This window comes from Sarcophilus harrisii, chromosome 4 (genome assembly GCF_902635505.1).
Source record: "Sarcophilus harrisii chromosome 4, mSarHar1.11, whole genome shotgun sequence".
Taxonomy (NCBI): Eukaryota; Metazoa; Chordata; class Mammalia; order Dasyuromorphia; family Dasyuridae; genus Sarcophilus; species Sarcophilus harrisii.
Genome location: NC_045429.1, coordinates 32253103 through 32274647, shown reverse-complemented (window position 1 = coordinate 32274647; position 21545 = coordinate 32253103). Strand labels below are relative to the sequence as shown.

The 21545-nt window shown below is 34.2% G+C and overlaps 1 protein-coding gene across 1 annotated transcript in view; it reads left to right on the top strand.

The window, feature by feature from the left end:
• The window catches only part of BTBD8 (BTB domain containing 8), a 112172-nt gene that overhangs the window by 76421 nt on the left and 14206 nt on the right, over nucleotides 1-21545 (top strand). The window contains 4 exon segments of the mRNA XM_023501621.2: nucleotides 13580-13762; nucleotides 14708-14845; nucleotides 15519-15648; nucleotides 18189-18250. Of these exon segments, the coding sequence (XP_023357389.2) occupies nucleotides 13580-13762; nucleotides 14708-14845; nucleotides 15519-15648; nucleotides 18189-18250 (513 nt within the window).

Here is a 21545-nt window from a genome sequence, read left to right as displayed (position 1 = left end):
ACTACACATTGTTTTTTAATGCTACCCAGATTTTCTTTGCTTTCTTCTGTGTTTTCTTTAGTTCTCTGCTGATACTTTTTACTTTTTTCTTTCTCTTTTCCCCCCTCCTGCCCTAAAAAAGATTACAATTAAATATAGATGGATGGATAGGTAGATGGATGGATAGACAAACAGACACAGACAGACAGACATAGGTATCTGTAAACATAAACATATTCACTCATCGTTTATAAGACTATAAAGTGCATATTTCCACTTGTCATCTCTCTCTCTGGAGAAGGATAACATCTCCTTCAGAGGTCCAAATGGTGTTCTAAACCAGCCAGCTCACCATTTCCTATACCACAGAAATATTTTAGCACAATCACATCCTGTCATGAGTTGTATGTCCTTCATTCTCAAAGAGGACCATGACATCAGGGAAATGATATCATGGCATTGTTAGAATCCTAGTGTTAACTCAGTGGAATTGATACAATGCTTATTGGTTCACACCTTAGAGCAAATCCTTACAAAGTGATAAGTCATTTGCCTAATTTAGCATGGTACTTAGCAAATTCTCTAACTCACTAATGTATTTAAGTACTCATTGGAGTTCACAAGTATGGGAGATTCACAAAGTTAACTTTGTAACTTTGTGAATTCACACCTGCCTTAATCCCTCCCTCAGAGGAGGAGTCAACTTTTGGGAGATCATATATAAAGAAGCTCAGCTTAGAATTAGTCACTTCAGAACATTGCCAGGAGTTGGAGAGGAGCACTCTGGGAGATATAGAAGCCCTCTCTCTGAGGCAAGACAGATTCATTCCAACTTTCACCTTGGTGCTTGCTGGAGACATTTGGAGTTGAGCTAGAGATAAAAGACTAGCAACAAGAGATCTCGGAACCAAGGAAAGTGGAGGCCTCTAAGAAAGCTACCTGGGCCCAAGGAAGGAGAAATAAACATTTGCATTTTGTCAGCTGGCTGTATTTGGAGTGATTATTACTTTGAACCGAAACTAAGGCTACCTACAGAAAGTCTCCTCAAGAAACCTGCTTCCAGAGAAAACCATTTTATTTTGAAGAAGAAGAATTCCACATGACATGCAAGTGAACTGGATTTAAGAGAGGGAGGATTGTGCAAGATCACCTGTGTCATTTTCCCCTCCAGAGCCATCTGGATCCCCTAGGCTGATATAGTTCAGAACGTGTAGAGATGACTCTAGATGCACTGGGATACCTTGGCCTTTTTAAGCTGAGATCTTTAAGGGGTCCCAGTTTCACTGAGACAAGATCCATTCATTGATTAAAGATGGGTAAGAAAAACTGGGGAGGCAGGTTTAGAAAACAGGTTTTTCTGACTCCAACCTTTACATACTGTATCACACTGCCTCCCCAAATCCATAATCACATAGGAAAAAACCAAGTTGACAAAACAATGATAAAAATTCCTAACTTTAGTCAATATATAATTAGATGGATAAGCCATAGAACTTAATCAAAATGCAAATGCAACAATGAAATAGGTGCAGAACTTACCAACACAAAGATAAAATAAAGGACTGGAGTAGAATTTATTATATATGTATCTGTGTTTCCAGAAAGCAGCATATTATTTTTTTAATTAAAGCTTTTTATTTACAAAGCATATGCACGGGTAATTTTTCCAACATTGAGCCTTGCAAAACCTTTTGTTCCAAATTTTCCCTCCTTCCCCCCACTCCCTCCTCTAGTTGGCAGGTAGTCCAGTACATCTTAAACTTGTTGAAATACATATTAGATCCAATATATGTATACATAGTTATACAGTTATCTTGTTTTACAAGAAAAATTAATCAAGAAGGAAAAAAAACTCAGAAAATATAATGCAAGCAAATAACAGGAGTGAAAATGCTATGTTGTGTTCCACACTCAGTTCCCATGGTTCTCTCTCTGTGTAGATGGCTCTCTTCATCACTGAGCAAGTGGAACTGGTTTGAATCATCTAATTGTTGAAGAAAGCCACGTCCATCAGAATTGATCATCATATAATCTTGTTGTCATGTATAATGATCTCCTGGTTATGCTCATTTCACTCAGCATCAGTTCATGTAGGTATCTTCAAGCCTCTCTGAAATCATTCTGCTGTTCCTTTCTTACAGAACAATAGTATTCCATAACATTCATGTACTATAATTTATTCAGCCATTCTCCAACTGATGGGCTTTCATTTAGTTTTCAGTTTCTTGCCACTACAAAAAGGGCTGCCACAAACATTTTTGCACATACAAGTCCCTTTGCCTCCTTTAAGATCCCTTTGGTATATAAGCCCAGTAATAACACTACTGGGTCAAAGGGTAGCACATTTTGATAACTTTTTAAGCATAGTTCCAAATTGCTCTCCAGAATGGTTGGATTTATTCGCAGGTCCACCAACAATGTATCAGTGTTCCAGTTTTCCCACATCCTCTCTAGCATTCGTCATTATCTTTTCCTGTCATCTTAGCCAATCTGATAAGTGTGTAATGGTATCTCAGAGTTGTCTTAATTTGTATTTCTCAATAGTGACTTGGAGCACCTTTTCATGTGGCTACAAATAGTTTCAATTTCTTCATCTGAAAATTGTCTGTTCATATCCTTTGACCATTTATCAATTGGAGAATGGCTTGGACTATTATAAATTTGAGTTAATTATATATTTTAGAAGTAAGACCTTTATCAGATATTTTGGTTGTAAAAATGTTTTCCCAGTTTATTGGAAAGTAGCATATTGTTAAATTCAGATATTTAATCTGCTCTCTTTCTATTTTATGGGTAAATTCATCCATTCACATTCGCACAAACAAATATAATTATTTATTACGTATTTTCCTTTTTCCTATTTTTTCTCACTATTATTCTCACCTTATTTACCCTCTCCCACTCTTCTAATTTACTTCTAAGCATTATCTTGCCCTCTTATTTCTTAACCTACCCAAACCTCTAAAAGTCCCTTCCTTATCTTCTCTCTCCACACCATTCCTTTGCCCTCTTACTTTTTTCTAAATTTTGATGACTTATATACATACATATTATGCATATACATAGCTACACCTCTTTATATATATATATATGTATATATACATATATAAACACCTACATATATACATATATGTCTACATATATTTTGTTCGCTCTTTAATCCATTTCTGATGAGTAAGTTTCCAGTACTGCCCACTCTCCTTGCCTTGCTTCTTCTGTATCAGTTCATTCTTTCATGCCTCATTTGTATGAAATAATTACTCCTTTTTATCTCTCCATACATAGTTTCATATTTTTAGAATTACCCCTTCATGCATAGCTCAGCCTGTCTTTTTTTCCAACTATTTTCCAACTTCAAATAATTAAAACAATCATAAGAATACTGGCGGCATTTTTAAATATAAAAATAATTTTACCTTATTTAGTCCCTTATATAATTTGCCTTTAATTTTTAACTTCTCTTTCTCTTTCTCCTGGATCTTTTATATTAAAATTTTCCTTAAGTTCTGCTATTTTTGTCATAAATACCTGAGTCTTTTGAGTTCATTAAATATACTTAACTTTACTAGGTAAGTTAGCCTTGGTTATAATCCCAGGTTTATGAAATATCTTTTGAAATGCAGTATTTCAAAACCTGTGGTCGTTTGGCATAGTAGCAGCTAGATCTTGTATAATCCTTATTATAGCTCCACAATATTTAAATTGCAGGTTTTGGGGTTTTTTTAATGTTGCTTGCAGTATTTTTTCCTTAACCTGTGAGCTTTGAAACTTGATTATTTTCCTCTTTAGTTTTCCTACTGAAAACTCTTTCAGGTGATGATTGCTGGATTTTTTTTGTTTCTGTTTCACCTTCTTATTTTAGAACTTCAGGGCAATTTTCCTTGATAATTTCTTGTAATATTGTATCAAGATTATTTTTTGATCATAACTTTCAGATAGTCTGACTATTCTTGTATTGTCTCTCCTTGATCTGTTCTTCAGATCATTTGTTTTCTAATGAGATGTTTTGATTTTTTTTATTATTTCTTGATGTCTTATAACATCATCTTTCTTTTGCCCAATTCTAGTTTTTAAGGAATTATTTTCTTCCTTAATTTTTTGATGCTCTGTTTCCATTTGGTTTACTTTGTTTCATGATTTTCTTGGATTGCTCTTAATTTTTTTTTTAATTTTTTCCTTGATCTCTCTGATTTTTAAAGTCTTTTTTTAAGCTCTTCCAAGAACTCTTTTTGTGGTTGGAACCATTTGATGTTTCTCATTCAAAAAGGAGTGGCTTTTTTAGTTCCAAGATCTTTCTCTGAATATGAACCCAGACTTTTTCTGTCTTTCTCCTTTGTTTATTCATTTTGATTTTAATTTTAGCAGCTACTATCATGCCTTCAGAGAAAGAGCTGACAAGTGAAAATATTCTCCTGAGGTTTGATGCCTGAAGTTTCAGGTCCTTCTTACTGTTAATTTCTGAGTCCTGTCTTAGGGTGCTTGTTCCACTCTGTCCTGGAACTGAAACCAGCCACTCTGCTCTCCTGCAAATGCCCACAGCCTTACAGGGTCCCCATGCCTCTGCTACTGCACTTAGTAGACATATGCTAATTCCTTCTCCCCCAAATCTGAAGCCCAGGACCATATCAGGTTAGCACAATTGTGTTTGATGTCTCTTGACAGGAGAAAGTCCTTCCATCTTCTCCTCAACTGTCTGACCCCATACACATACATTATCAGTGAGAGCAGAGTTCCTGAGTCTGAGGCTACCTCCCAACCCAGCCACCCCCAGGCTGCTTTTTTGTTGTTTCTGAAAAATAGGCTTAGAAGTATTTGCACTTCACATGGGCCAAACTACCACCCCTGGAAATCAAGTTTTTCCTGAATTCTTCTCAAGTTGTCTTAAGAGGACAGTTGCTTTATCCCATTTCCTGTTTATTTCTGCTGCTCTGTGTTCACTCTGAGATGATATTTTCTGACCTCTGTCATCTCCCAGAATCCTTCTTCTCAGAACTTAAAAAAATGTTTTTTGAGAACTACTCCTCTGAAATCCTATATATTATATAAATTTAAGTGAATTTTTCTGAGAAAGGAGTCTTTTAAGACTTTTCCAGACTTTCTAAGGGAGACCATGACAAAGGTTGAGAATCTATGCTCTATGAAAGTCCTTTTTTTTTTTTTTTTTTTTTTGCACACCCTATTCCAGAAAGAGGATATAGATGCAGTCCTTTTCAGGTATTCAGATTATGTCTAGTATTCATTCTAATTCACAAATGGCACAATTATTTTTCAGACCTGTAAATGAAAGCTAAACCTAACAATTGTTAATTGCCCCCACCAAAAAAAATTCTCCATAAATATTGCATTCTTTTTTATAAGTTTTCAAATTATGAGGATTAATTATTCTGGGTCCACCAATCTGAATATGTTTAGAAATCTACCACAAAGAATGATCAGATACGCTATTTTTCATGGGTGGGATTTCTTTTCCTTATGAGTGATAGTCCAGATAATAATTGTTTTAGTTTACCATTGATAATCTCATCACCAAATAGCACAGTCAATTTAATTTCAAATTCAAGTATTTCTTCCTTTTCTGCCAAAAAAATCTTTCCCTATTAGAATTTCATGAAGGTTCCCTGATCTTCCTCCCTTCCTCACTGTTTATTGAACAAGTCAGCATTTATTCCCTCACAGAGTCAGAAGTATGAAATAATCTCACTCTAAATTAACCAACACTTTGCCATTGCTAAATAAAGGCACAGTATTTTTCTGAAACCAATAGGCTGTTTTCTAGCACAATAATTTTAGCTTTTCCAAATCGACATAAGGTTTTCAGTATTTGTAAAATAAACTCACATCTCAATAAAAAGACAGTCTCCTTCCTCCCTAGCCCCCAATAAGAAGTTTTCCAATCATTTAGCTCCAGATTTTCTGCCTATCCTTAATTCTGGCCTGCCTGCCTGATATAATGTTTCCTCTTTGCCCAGAGAATAGAGATAGTTTTATCACTGGCTAACGTGTAAATAATTGCTGCTTTTGAAGTACTTTTTTCAGCTTATATTTCTGTTTTTAGAGATTGTGTCCCCCCTAACTTAATAATGTATTAGTCACTACCACCACCTCTCTAAAAGGATTCATCTCCTTTTCATTTCAGAATATTGAACTTTATAGTTCTACATATCCTTTGAATATTTTCTAATGCCAGCACTAGCACCTGAAATGTTCCTTTTTTTTTTTTTTTTTTTTTTTTTTTTTTTTTTTTTTAATTACCTCCTTTAAAACCTGGATTTTTAACCTGGGCTTTGTGAACTTAAAAAAATTAGGTATTTATTGTTATATAATTGGTTTCATAATGTCATGTATTGTATGCATTTAAAAACATTATTCTGAAAAGGGGTCTATAGGCTTCTTAAAAGTGCCTGCCAGAAAAGTCCATAGCAAAAAAAGAAAAAGTCATGAATTTCTGCTAATAAAGGATCTCTGACTTGAAGAATTGCCTCACTCTGCCCTTTGTTAAATTTTGGCTGATTGGCTAGAATGACAGGAAAAGATAATGCGGAATGTTGGAGGGGATGTGGGAAAACAGGGATACTGATACATTGTTGTTGGAATTGTGAATACATTCTGGAGACCAATATGGAACTATGCTCAAAAAATTATCAAACTGTGCATACCCTTTGATCCAGCAGTGTTACTACTGGGCTTATACCCCAAAAAGATTTTAAAGAAGGGAAAGGGACCTGTATGTGCAAAAATGTTTGTGACAGCCCTCTTTGTAGTGACCAGAAACTGGCAGCTGAGTAGATACCTATCAACTGGAGAATGGCTGAAGAAATTGTGGCATATGAATGTTATGGAATATTATTGTTCTGTAAGAAATGACTGGCAGGATGATTTCAGAAAGGCCTGGAGAGACTTATATGAACTGATGCTGAGTGAAATGAGCAGGGCCAGGAGATCATTATATACTTCAACAACAGTACTACATGAAGATCAATTCTGATGGACGTGGCCCTCTTCAACAGTGAGATGAACCAAATCAGTTCCATTTGTTCAATAATGACTAGAACCAGCTACCCAGCAAAAGAACTCTGGGAAATGAGTGTGAACTACTATATAGCATTTCCAAATTCTCTGTTTTTGTCCGTTTGCATTTTTGATTTCCTTCTCAGATTAATTTTACCTTATTTCAAAGTCAGACATTGATTCTTCTTGTGCAGCAAAATAACTGTATGGATATATATACATATATTGTATTTAACATATACTTTAACATATTTAATATGTATTAGTCTACCAGCCATCTGGGGGAGGGGAAGGTGGGAAGGAGGGGGAAAGTTGGAACAGAAGGTTTTGCAAGAGTCAATGCTGAAAAATTACCCATGCATATATCTTGTAAATAAAAAGCTATTAAAAAAAAACAAACAAACTTTTGAGTTGCAAATTTTCTTTCTTCCTCCTTCCCTACCTTCCCTCATTGAGAAGACAAGCAGTTCCACACAGGTCATACATATGTAGTCATGTAAAACATTTCCATAATAGTCATATTGTAAAAGAAAACATAGACAAAAAGAAAAACCCAACCCAACAACAGGAAAGAAAGTTTAAAAAGATAATATATGTAGAGCACTTTGTAGATTTTTTTAAAGCACTATATAAATGGTGGCTTGTATTATTATTAGAGAATATATACATATATATATAAAAGGTTAAAAGGGGGGGAAGAATAAGTTAATAAGTTAAATGAAATAAGTTAAAATAAACAGGGAAAAAAGAGTATAGAGAAGAAATGTTTATGGTTTGTTCAGTTTCTTCTGAATTTAAATTGTCTAAATTTTCTATTCTTTTTCTGTTGATTTGGATATTTTGTGTTTTTGTGAAAATATATTTATTTCATTTAAAATGTCAGTTTTATCAGTATGTAATTGGGCAAAATAGTTTATGATATGTCCTTTATTCTTCCATTGTCATAAATTCTTTTTTATTTTTAATAATGATGATTTGGTCCTCTCCTTTTTAAAAAAAAAATCTAATTATGGAATTGTCTCTTTTTTTTTTAAGGATTTCTTCTTTGATATTTAAGGGGATTTTTTTAATTAGTTGATTTCCTACTATTTTTCCATTGCATTCCCAACTCATTGAATTGTTCTTTCTCTTTTTTGTTAATAAAAATATTTAGAGATATAAATTCTCTTTCTGGGACTACTTTGGCTGCAGCCTCCAAATTTTGATACATTGTTTCATTATTGTCATTATCTTTAATGAAATTATCTACTGTTTCTGTGATTTGTTATTTGATCCATCAGTTCTTTAGGATTAAAGTTTTTTTTTTCCTCCACTTGATTTTTAGTACTTTTTAAAATTGACCCCTCCATTAAATAATGTAATTTTTATTGAATTGTGACCAAAGTGGATTTGCATAATAGTTCTAATCTTTTACATTTTTTGTGAGATTTCATATCTTAAAACGATCAGTTTTTGTCAGGGATTAAGTAGGGTAACAGGAGAGAACATTTGCAACATCTATTAAAGACAGTCTTTTTGAGGAGTTTAACTACACAAAGCAGAAAAAGACATAGAACAATAGCTATCAGGGACAGAAGAATGAAGGATTTTTTTTTTTTCTAGGAGAGAGAGAAAGGCATGAGTATGTAGGCAGTAGAAATAAGCCAGTAGAAAGGGAGAAATTGAAGATAATCAGTAATTTGATATGGGAGTTGAAGAAGAAAAGAGGAGAGTGTGGAGTTGAATTGGTTCATTATGACACAGTGAAGGGGGCAAAATGACTAATTCAGGGAAGATGGCCTGGGAGAGAATTTGAGGGATCAGTGGATTGGAGATCACATTGTAGGTAGAATAGGGAAGGCAGAGAAAACTAGCTCAAAAGCCAGTAGATTATGGTCAGATATAGGGATTTCACAATGCTTGAACATGAAGATAGTATATTTGTGGGTGATGGCAAGATCAAGATCATGTGTGACTGACATGGGATGGAGAAGTAGCTGGGAGGAGGTGAGTAGATTGAGGAACCCAGTAGTTGAGAGTATTTGAGGGATAATGAATATGTATAGTGAAGTCTTCTCTGTTATGAGAGCAAGAGTTGAGGATCAGAGAAAAATTGTGAGCCAGATAAGGAATTCATTGAAGAAGATAGGGTAGAGTCCTAGGAGTCTGTTGAACATAACTACCAGGATTTTGACTGGGTGATAGCCAGGATAGAGAGTACCACCCTATCTTCTCACCTTAGGAGACTGTCTGTGAGATGGCAGCTGGAAGTGGCAAACTCTCTGTATTTCAAAGTTTCTTTCTTTTAACTTCATATACATATATATTTTCTTTCTTTTAACCTCATATACATATATATTTTTTCTAATAATAATAGCTAGCATTTATATAGTGCTTTAAAATCTACAACTTTCAAAAGTTGCATTTTAAAAATCAATAATACCCTCTATTTCATTGAAGATTCATTTTTTTCTTGTCAGATGATTTTTAGTTCTGCTGGGTAATTTATTCTTGATGTAGACCTTTGTCTTCTGAAGTATTTCATTCTATATTCACCATCTCTTTACATTTATACGTGCTAAATCTTGTATAATCCTGATAATTTCTTCAGCTTTTCGATTATTTCTGGTCACTTGAATTTTTTCTTTTGTCTGGAAGCTGTGGATTTTGGTAATGAGTTTTCATTTTGAGGTTTCTTTCATGAGATGATTGGAGGTTCTGCTTTTATGTTGTCTTCTTGTTATATCTGGGAAATTTAGTGATTTTTTTTGAAATATGACAACTAGGTTCTTTTTTGGGGGGGATCATGAATTCCAAGTAATTGTGGTTTTTTAAAATTATTTCTCCTTGATGTATTTTTTTAAATTAGTTGCTTTTGATATGAGATATTTTACATTTTCTCTGTTCTCTCATTCTTTTGACTTTACATTAAGAATTCTTGATTCCTGGAGTCATTAATTTGCACTTGGTCCATTTTAGTTTTTAGAAAGTATGTTAATAAATTATTTTCTTAAACTGTTGATCCTTTTTTCAGGTTCTTTTTCTATGCTTCTCATTTATTTTATATCATCTTAAACTCTTGTATCGTCAAACTTAAACCCTTGTAACGTCAAAACTCTTGTATCATTTCCTTGGGGAATTCTAATTGTTCCTTTAGGCAAACTGATTTTTTTTTCTTTAGGGTTTTGATTATAGATGTGTTAGTTATTCTCTTTCAGGTTTGTGTCTTGGGCATCCCTGGCATCATAAAAATCCTTTTGCTTGCTTTGTTTGTTTCTGAGGTCTCAGGAATTAGGGTTCATTGCTCCAAGGATCAAATCTCATTTAGATAGTTTTCTCTCCTTCTACCCCCTTCCCACCCAGGCCTTTTCCTTTATCATGGACAACAAAGTTCCTATGATTAGCATTAGTTGAAGCTCTTTCCTTTAGCTGAGTCAAATCGGAGGTCACCCTTCTCTGTGAAAGACTAGTTGAACAATCTTTTATTTGAGAGGGGGAAGGAGAAAAGAGGAACTTTTTAATTTCTCACATTATATTTTCTCACAGACTTTTTTCTTGTAAAACTTAACTGTCACTCTTACTAAAGAGGTTTGTTTTGTTTTTTCTTCACAGTGAGATGTAATTTTCCCTCCTTAGTAATAGGGTTGATTTTGTTGCTGCTGTTTTAACTAAACTTAACTCATAAATCTGTCAGTTTCACTTGAGAGTCTCAAGGGATTTCTTCCTAGACATGATTTGACATATGTCCTAAATTTTGAAAACTTTCATTTTCAAGGCTTCAGAAGGTAGGTGGTCTTCGGGGAAGTTAATTCAGGAGTCCTGGGAGATGCTTAAGATGAAATTTTGAAAACAGGGAAATAATTCCCATGAGGAGGAAAAATGGGATTTGTTCAAAAGTACTGATGAAGATTCACCAACCAGCTTAGATTTTTTTTGGGGGGGAGGGGGGAAGGAAGGAGATTCGTGTGTATGCCAGTAACAAAAAAGAGACATAGAATAGTATGACTCAGTCCCATAGAAATAACCAGTTATGCTCTGAGGTTGGCACAGAAAGGTAAGAGTAGTAGAAAGTTTGGGGTTTTGATTTTAGGTTGTTTTGTTCTTGTGGTTTTATTTTAATTTTAGCTATTTTAAAAGGGGGGGGTCTTATAAGGGATAGGAGCTTGCTTTGGAAAAATAGCTGGAAAAGCTACTTGGCTTTTATTTTTTTGTATTTTTCTGCAAAGGAACATGATTTTTAACTAGAAATGACAAAGCAAAAATGGTTGCTGGTACTTAAAAGTATCTGGGTACCTTTCATGAATTCAGGATCTTTGGCCCAAATGAACTATATTTTCAGGTCTTAAAAGGACTAGTAATTGTCATTGCTAAACAATTGTTAGAGATATTTGAAAAATTATGAAAAAATGAAAACAGTGCCTCAAGATAAGGACCAAAAAAAATCCCATTTTTCAAAAAAGGGGAAAGAACTGAATTTGCAAAATGAGACTAGTGGACATGACTTTAGCTTTATTCTGGAATAGATCATTAAAGTCATGGTTAGTTAACATCATGAAAGGGTGGTTTACAAAAAGCCAATATGGCTTCATTAAGAATAAATCATGCCAGATAAGCCTCATTTATGTTTTTATGAGATAAATATACTAATTGACAAGTAGAATGCACTTTAGATGACCTATAGATTTAGAGTAGCTTTTGATAAAGCATTACCTACCACCATTGTGGAGAAGATTGAGAGATATGGGTTGAACAATAAGAAGTTCATTCTGATTTCAAACCTGGTTAAATGACTAAACAGTGCTAGCATGGCAGGTGGCCTAATGAAGTGGTTCTGTGCTTGCCCTTGTGCTGTTTAGTAGATATTAAGTAATTTAAATAAAGAAATAGAATATATCCTCACTTGAACATATATATGTAAATATATAGACATGTTTATCACACAAACACACAAGCAATAAATTGTGGAAGGTGAGGGTAGGAAGAAAATAGTTACTAAAATCAGACCAAATTTACGATATAGAAAACCAAATTTAATGTATAGAAAATTGGTGAAGGGTGGGCTTCATCATTTATTTAGTTGTCAGTGTTGCATTTTCATTTAATCCCTCCATTCTTACAATCTACTGTTTTATATTTCTCTTCTCTTTTGTGGCTAAACTACCTGAAAGACCCATTTACATTCAGTTCCTCTACTTCCTTTCTTCTCACTTTCTCCTTGGTTTCTGACCTTACCATTCAACTGAAACTGCTCTCTGTTGAATTACCTGTAATCTCTTACTGGCCAAGTCCAAAGGCCTTTTCTCAGTCCTCATACCTTTTTTGACCTTTTTGCATTCTTTGGCACTATCAGTCTTTTCTTTGACCCTATCTTCTTTCTAAGTTTCTATGGCTCTAGGCTCTCTTGGTTCTCCTGTCTGACCACTGTCTCTACCTTTAAGACTGGTTCACTGTGCAAGTCCCCAAAAGCTCTGTCCTTGATTTTCTTTTCTCTATATATAATATTTTACTTGGTGATCTCATTAACTGTTACAATGAGAGTTCATAAGTTGTCATGAAGTCATGGGTTATAATTGTCTCTGTACAGATGATAATCACTTTTATTTAGCTTCACCATTTTCCTTTTGGAATTCTTCAGCTGGTATCCCATGGCTGCTTCAAAGTTCCACCTGTCCAAAACTGAATTCTTTGTCTTTGACCCCAGTCTTCCCCTCTTCCTAACTTTACTATCAAGGATCCTGCTGTCTTCCCAGTGACCCAGGTTTGCAATCTAGGGGTTAGTCTTACTCACATCTCTCTTCCCTACCCCATTATTCAAATAGTTCCCAAGTACCTTCTGTCTCACTTCCATAAGCTCTCTTGTACATAGCACCTTCTCTCTCTTGATGTTGCCACCATTTTGATACAGGCCTTATTCACCTCAGAGCTAATGTATTGTTGTAGCTTTCTAGTTGGTCTCCTTGCCTCCTCCTTGCTTCTCATTCCTATCCGTCTTCCACTCAGCTGCCAAATTGGTCAGATTAAAGAACAGGCCTTACCATGTGATGCCCTCCCTCCCCCATTCATTAAATTCCAGTAGCTCTCTATTAGCTCAATTATCCACGTGTATAGTTCTCTGATTTTCAAAGCCATCATCACCTAGTCCCTTTTCACCTTCACAGTTTTCTTATGCTTTTTTTTAACTGTTTATATTTATATATGACCTTGATCCCTTTCATGTATTCTGAGATACTGGTCTTGCTGTTCTTCATCCAAGACACTTGACTTGATCTTTTCTTCTTCATCTCCTGGCCTTCCTGACTTCATCTCAGCTAAATTCTCATTCCCTATAGGGAGGCTTTCCTCATCCCACTTGATGTTAATGTGTTCCTTTCATGGACTGTCATTAGTTTATCCTATGTCTTGTTTGTATGTGGCCACTGGCAGATTATCTCTGTCAGAATCTAAATTTTCTGAGATCTGATACTTTTTTTTGTTTTTTAATATTTCTAGAACTTGGCACAGTATTTGGTACATAGGCACTTAATACATGCTTGACTTGCTTATTGACTGTGAAATCAGAAGCATTCAAAACACTAGAAAAATCATTTCCTATAACTCCTTTTTCCCCCCAAAGAATGACAAAAACGCTGCCTTCCTTCTGATGGAAAGTGACAGACTAATCGTCAGCCTTCCCAGAGTGAAGTGGACTGAAGCAGCACTGACCATGGCGTCTAGGCTTCAGGAAGAGTGCATAGCATTTATTGTGGCCAACTTCTCCCAGACAATACAGAGTGACAACTTTGCTCTTCTTTTACAGGTACTGTCTTGACTTACCTATTTTTCAGTATTCCCCTTTTTTTGCTGATTGCATTATTTATTTAAAATTTTAAAAGTTAGATTTATTTAAATATAAAATAAAATAACATAATTTTAATAAATTTAATGTTACCAACTTCAAATGCTCCCTTCTTTATTGTTTTTCCCCACATGGGTATAGTCTTGCCTTTGAAGCCACGTATTATTTTGTATTTCTCTTAAGCTATTTGTCATCATGCCTTATACAGTAGTGTACTTACCTCATCCCCCCTTCAAGATTATAAGTTTGACAAGGTATAAATCATGCTTTATTTATATTCTGTATACTAAATAGTTCCTAGGATATTGTCTTTTAATGCATTAAATGTTTAATTATCCTTTGTCAAACTCTGTGGTGATGATTTGTTCAGAGAAAAGCCTACCTTGAGTGTCTCAACATGACCCAATGCTAAATCATCCTACTGTGTTTTTCTAGTTGATGGGACTCATAGATTACCATTCAAACATGCTCTGAAACAACATGGACACAATTTGGTGCTGATGGCCGTTTTTGACTGATAATGGAATTGTTTTCCCAGCAAAATTAACTGACTATTTCAAATCTTCATAGGGCTATTTATCCATCTGGCTTCACTAGAGGTCCAAGAGAAAGGCATTTCTAAAATTATAAAAATTTCCCTGTAAAACAGAAGACCTTCTAGATACTTTTTAATAATTAGATAGTGTTAATGGGATTTTTATAACTTTTTGGTGAGTTTATGGGGGAAATGGAAAAAAGGAATGAATGATTTAACTTTTGGATTACTTCACATCACCAATATTAGAGTGAGTCTTCTACTCTTACATCAATCTTTTGAGCTTAAACTTAACTTATGAATTGTGGGGAAATCTATCCCATTGCAAATTTCTCTGTTATGTGAATGTTTGTATGCTTTTTTCCCCATAGTCACAAGCAATGAGTAGCACAGCAGATCTCTTGGACAAAGTTCTTAAAGCAATTGAGAAGAACATCACCACTGAGAATAGCTGTTTACTTCTAATGGCTGTGGATACTCTGCTGAATGCTGAAAGTACAAAGGAAATGGTATTGATACAAATGTTCTAATAACAATATAACATTTACTTAACTCCAGAATATTTTTAAGATTAACACTGGTTAAATAATATCCCAATAACAGTGATTTTTTTTTTCAAACTGAATTTTCAGTGTATAAAATTTCTTCAAAATATCCTTGCAGATTTTTATTTTTGTAATTTTTTTTCTCTTTGATATTGATACTTGGTTTTAAAACTTGGGTTCTGTAATGATTTGAATAAAATATAAAAATTAAAATGCTACTGATGCTTTATGTGCATATGTTAACCAATGTTAACTATTAAGTTATTGCAGGCTAGTAGTATTTTGTTCAGCAAGAGTGATAAAATTTTAATCAAATCTAATGCTGTTCCCTTGAGTATTTGACCTTGTAGTGACTTAGCCTGTTATAAAAGCTCCATAGAAGATACTCCTATAGAGGTCACTGGTGATTTAAAGCAATGTTTCAGCTTTGACAGAAGAGATCTGGCTTAATAGAGCATCTGAGAATCGGGTGCTGGCCAGTAAGCTGTCATTAGGAACGTGGAGTCTACAATCTTAAAAATCTATGTGATGACATCATTCATGTAGCTTAAGGAGTAAGTAGATTCTGAAAGGAATAATGACTGGTTGCTATGACAATGTGGCTCTCCCCAGCCGCTGATTTGTTGCTTGAACACAGGGTTTTACGTGCAAGATCCAGGCTCTGCGTGATAAGCTGTGGCTCTTCCTGGTTCAGTCTTTTTATGCTGTTCGTCACACGGAAAGCTGGAGTCTGATGAGACCAGATGATCAGCAGAAGATCCAAGCAGGTGTGTTAAATTCTTTTATCTTTATATGAGGATTATTTTTTTTGCCAGACATGTGGAGAATTCTTAATGAGTACCAGGATTAGAGGTGGGGTGCTTCTGTTCTTTAAAGTATTAAGTTGCCATTTACAACTAGTGATAGTACATTTAGTCAGCCTTGAAATTGATAAAGCAGTTTTAGGAGAATTTCTTTTTTTGTTGTTTTTCTAGAGCTTTTATCAGGCACACATGTAAAATGGAGACAAGACTCCCTTTTCCTATATATATCTGAGTGTTTCTATCTCCTGTACATTAGTAAAAATGTTTCTATGTTATTTATATAAAACATAATACTAGATGAGTAATATGGGAAATTTTCGTCTGCGTAGAACAGTTTAATCAATATACTTTCTTGTTTCTACAAATTTTAGTATTAAAGCTTTCTCATTTCTTATATAAAATCTGTTTCATGTGAGTTGTGTATAAATTAGGTGGGTTTATTTCACAGCTGATTGGTACAGTGATACCGTGTGTGCTATTGCAGAATCTCTAATGAGAATCATAATGGTGTCTGACATTTAACAGACACCACTTGACAGATTAGAACTAAACTAAAAACATTTATTGCTTTGAATATTTCTTTGTTTCAAAAATGTTAAAATGTTAAGGGTGTGGAATTGAAAATGGCTTCAGGACCATCTTTGTTAAAGCAGATGGTACAGAAAACATATTGAAATGTTCAATAAGAATATTTACTTAAAAAGACATTTTGGATCATGTAATTTTGTTTTACATATTTTTAAGAACCAACCATTTTATGAATTTTAACATATGACATCTGCACATAATGAAAAGTGTGATGGTAGTTTTCTTTTTTTTTTATTCCTTAATTACATGTTAGGTAAGTTACCTAATCCTTCTATCTTTTATTACTATGATATGTGAGCTATAGTTAAATGCAATCTGATGAATATGTAGTTTAGAGAGTTCTGTCATTTCTTTTTTGCATTTAAAAATTAGGGAGAATTTTTTTATGGTGTATATTTCTGTTAGGAATTTATATGGCACCTTTATTTATCCATTAAAAATTCTGTAGATTTAAAAAAAAAAAGTGGATCAGTCAGTGGTGTAGGTAGCATTCAAAACTCTCTCCTGATTGGTAGCAAAGTTTTTTTTTTTTGGGGGGGGATTATTTTTGTTGTTTTACTTTGTTCTTTGAGAAGATTTCTTGTTCCCAAGTTGAAATTATTATGTTTTGCATTTTAATTATTTAAGGCTATAGGAAAATCCTTCAAAAGTTTGGATGTCTAATTAGTAATAAAGATGGTTAATATATGAAACTTCCCATTTTCAAATATTAATTTGAAAATATTAGTATTATAATAAGACATCCCTTCAGTTTCATATCTGTTAAAATTTATAAGACCTAAGCTATATAGAAATACTGCATTGGGTACCCCACCCCACTATCCCCCAAAAGGAAGAAACTGGATAATCTCATGCCTGTACTTCTTGTGATCTCATTGAAGTATATTCATCTTTGAAAGTGATTTGTGTTCATATATTTATGGATTTGAATGTAAAGGGTCATTTGCTTACCAAGGATCAATCCCTGCAATGCCATTTTCAGGATTCTGCTTTGTCCTACCGCATAGTTTCTATAGAATGGAGAAGATGCTATGTGGCTTCCTCCATAAATTCAGCATACTTTTCATTGGATGTTTTAATATAAATCATATAATTTATGTAAACTATCTTTACATTGTCTGAATAGATTTTTTTTAAACAATCTCCAAAGGAATAGGCATCAGTTATATAATACTGATAATTTCACCCAGTTATTTCTATTTTCATCATGCTATTAGAACTCTTGTTTGAAAAAAATACATGAATGCTAGCCAAAGTATGATGTGTATTAATAATATGTTTGAGGTAATGCAGATGTTTATTTAGCTATTTTAACCCATATCATTAAATTATAAATAATTTTGAGAAATACACACACACACACACACACACACACACACACACACACACACACAGCCTTAGGGAGCCTTATATTTTCTTGTCAAAATCCCAACACCACTTTCCTCCAGTCTTTCCCAAAACTCAATATATTTATGATTCACTTGTCTTAAATTAAAAAAAAAAATGTGGCATTACAAATTTTTTTTAAAGATAGCTGTATTGTTACAAACTGTAGAGTCTTTTAAATCTGAAATTAATTGAAGTTAATTATATCAATTTTAAAATTTTAAAAACTTAACTTAGTTTATAAATCTTTTGTATAAGAGAATCATTTTTTTCATTTTACTTAAGGGCACATTCAGAACTTCTGTGATCATAATGTTGCCATTAATTTAAAAGGAAACTGGGAACCAGAGCAAGACCATACAGATTTTATTTTGAAGTTTTCAGGGAATTTTGTGAAGTGTGCTGCAATTGTTTTCAAGAACTCAAAAATATCTCCACCCAGACGTGTCCTTCCTACCTGCTATCTTCCTGCTTTCTTTTTATGAAAACAAATTGATTGCTAAAGAAATAAATCACTGTTTCTTTTACAGCTGCATTTGATAAGGGTGATGATCGAAGACTTGGCAAAAAACCAATATTCAGTAGTTCTCAGGTAAATCCCTTCATCTTCACATGTCAAATAAGAAAAATAATGCTCAAAAATAATTTCAGATTTGTTTTAAGTATTGAAATAATTCATGTTTCAATTCTATTCCTTCATTGTTAGATTTTTTTTCACTGGATTTTTTGGCATTTTAATTTGATATTTTATATAGGAGATTCCAAAAACATTAGTGCAGTTCTAAAGTTTTAATAGCTTATTTAGAAAGAAAGTGCTATTTTATAGTGCTTACTATTTTACTGGCATGAGTGGTAGATGGTATAATACTTCTCCCATTCCTTGAAAGCCCTATTGGCAACTAAGCATATTGGAACTGTACCAATAATTCAAATACTTGAATTGTAGATCTAATTCAATCTTAAAATTTCTCAATTAACCTACTTATTACAAGATACATTTTTCATTTGTTTCTCTTTTCCCTATGCTAAAATATTTGAATTCCCATGCCCAGATGAACTATATCCCAGTGTCCTGAGAGAACTGACAGATGAAAATACCAAACCACTCTCAGTAACCTTGGAATAGTATCAGTAGAAGCCAGACCCAATTGAGAGATTGTAGGATTGTCAGTCCTATCTCCCATAGCAGGGTATTTAGTATAGAGTCTCTTTTTCATATTAATGAATGTCATTTCCCCCAAAATACAAAGTACGTAGCAGGGACTACTTTGCTTGGTATGCCTCGACTTGCACATAGTTGGTGCTTAGTAAATTCTAAGAAGTCATATGAACACTGTGTTTGTAAACTAAATGAGTAAATAATATAGCATCATTATGATGGAATTGTTATTTGTGTGAATTTCATATGAAATGGATCCCTTTGGGATCTTGCTCAAGGTTATATTGTAACAGAGGTTCACTTATAACAGGATGTTGGGCTCTGAAATCATTTGTGATGAGACTTCACAGCGAAGTGCTTTGAAAATCTGGAGTTGGGTCAACAGGTCACCCTGAAGCATGAGTTCACGGTCCATTGAGATGTTTAAGAGCCTACCAAATTCATTGCCATGCAGTTTTCAAAGTGATAGTGTTTTGGAAGAGCTCTAAAGATGGAGCTGTACATTCATTCAATGAGTAACTTTAAAGTATATATTTTAAAATAAGGTTTGATCAGAGAACCAAAATGTTGGGTCATGTATACATGGATAAAGATACTGAAGAGGTTTGCCATTTCCTTCTCCAGAGAATTAAGACAGACAAGCCAAGTGACTTGTCCATGTTGTCCAGCTTGTGAATGTCTAAGCCTACATTTAAACTCCGGTCTTCCTGATTCTAATGCAGAAAGGCAGGTAGCAAAGTCTATGAACAGCATAGACTGCATGTTGTTCTTGACCCAAAAGGAAAGATGAGTTCTCTTCATTCCTTTTCTCTCTCTCCCTCCCGTCTCATCCTGTCCCTCGTTCTCTTCTCCTCATTTTACAGATGAGGAAACTGAGGCACAGTGAGTTTAGGTGAGCTGCTTAGCCATTCAGCTAAGTGTCAAAAGCAGGATTAGAACCTGGGTCATTATGACTCCATGTCCTGTGCAGACTGGCAAAGCCTTCAAGACCCAAAGATCCCACTCAAGGATGAGGTATTAGAGGACTTTGGTGGAAGATACTCTAGTTATGGTTATATATTAAAAAATTGCAGCAGCCATCCCTGTAGACAGAAGGAAAAAACTGAAAGGAGGAACACAGAAGCATATAAGATGTTATAATTTTAACAAAATTTTTGTATATATGTATATATACAAACATATGAAAACTCAATATTTTGGTATGAATAATTTAACATATTATTGCTTGTTCACAACTTTTTATTGAGAGTTTCTTTTCTGATAAAAAATTACTTTTAAAAACACAGAAAATTGTCAACAAAGCAGGAAAGGGAGCTGGAAATAAGGGCCAAATACTTAATGATAAATTAATAGACATGAGATGCAGAATTAGGCAAAATATTTTTGGATATAGCCAGTGTGGGAATTTGTTTTACTTGGCTATGTTTGCTACAAAGGGTTTTGGTTTTTTGTTTTTCATTGAGGATTGGGTGATGAGAAATACTTATTAATAAAAAATTAAATTAAAAAATTAAACCCACCACCAAACAAATCAGCTAACTATCCTACTCCTAGCAATTAAGAAAGCAACTCAGGGATCACCAAGCTGAAGAAGCCCAAAAAAGGTTATCTGTACATTTAAGAGTCAAATTTCTATGGTAAAAAGAGCATTTGACTTGGTCTAAGAGGACCAGCTTTAACCCTATTACTTAACAGCTGTCAGTGCACAAGTTGCTTCATCTCTGAGTTTTGGTTTCATTGTCTGAAAACAGTAGCACCAATCTTCTTGTGCTAATAACTATATTGTACACATGTAATTCAAGGATAGAGTGATAGAGTTTTTTTATAAACTGTGAAGTACCCAGTGCACAAAAATAGTCTTTGATGTTTCAGTAGCTTTGGGATCTGAGGTTGCTTGCTTTGTGGTCTAAAGATCTGGGTACAAATTCCACCTATGTCTTTGTAACCCATCCTACTCTGGGCAAGTCATTTCATCTTGGTTTTCTCACCTATAAAATAAGTAGGTTGAATGAACTTGGTGATCTCTGAGGATTCTTTTTGGTTTAGATCCAATAATATCACCCTTGTGGGTGCTCCTCCAGGGATACAGATTACCGACCATTCAGGCTCTTTCATTCCATATGACTATTGGCCATGTGCATTCAAATATCCTCCCTGAGACTCCATATAGCCAGGAATATTAGGAATTGTAATTTTTTCTCATTATATTATATGTATACAAATGGAACATACATGCTGTATGACAAGCCAACCTCTCTTTTATGATCACACATATCTCTTAACAGCGTCCTTCATACAGTTTTACTTGTACAGTTCTTAGTAAGTAACGTATCACATCCTTCCCAGGCTTAACATATGTCTTTCTATTGCCCTTCAGATGACCGTCAACTTTACATCCTTGGAAATATTGAATATTCCACGGCTTGCAGAGACATTTTTGACTATTAATAAAAAGTAATACTAGGGGCTTAAACTCACCACTTGGCCAGTGTGTGTTGACATTTTGGTTGATTGATGGAGTGATTTAGAAGCAGTAATCTTCATAGACTACAGGATGCAAGAATAAGAAAGAGCCTCAAAAGTGTTTTGGTTTAACCTGAATCTGACCTGTTGGACAAGTGGTCCTCACTTGCTTAAAGATAGCTTAAAGATAGGGAACTTTCCACCTCTAGAGACTGCCCATTTCACTTTGGGATAACTCTATGATGGACCATTGTAATACTTCAGG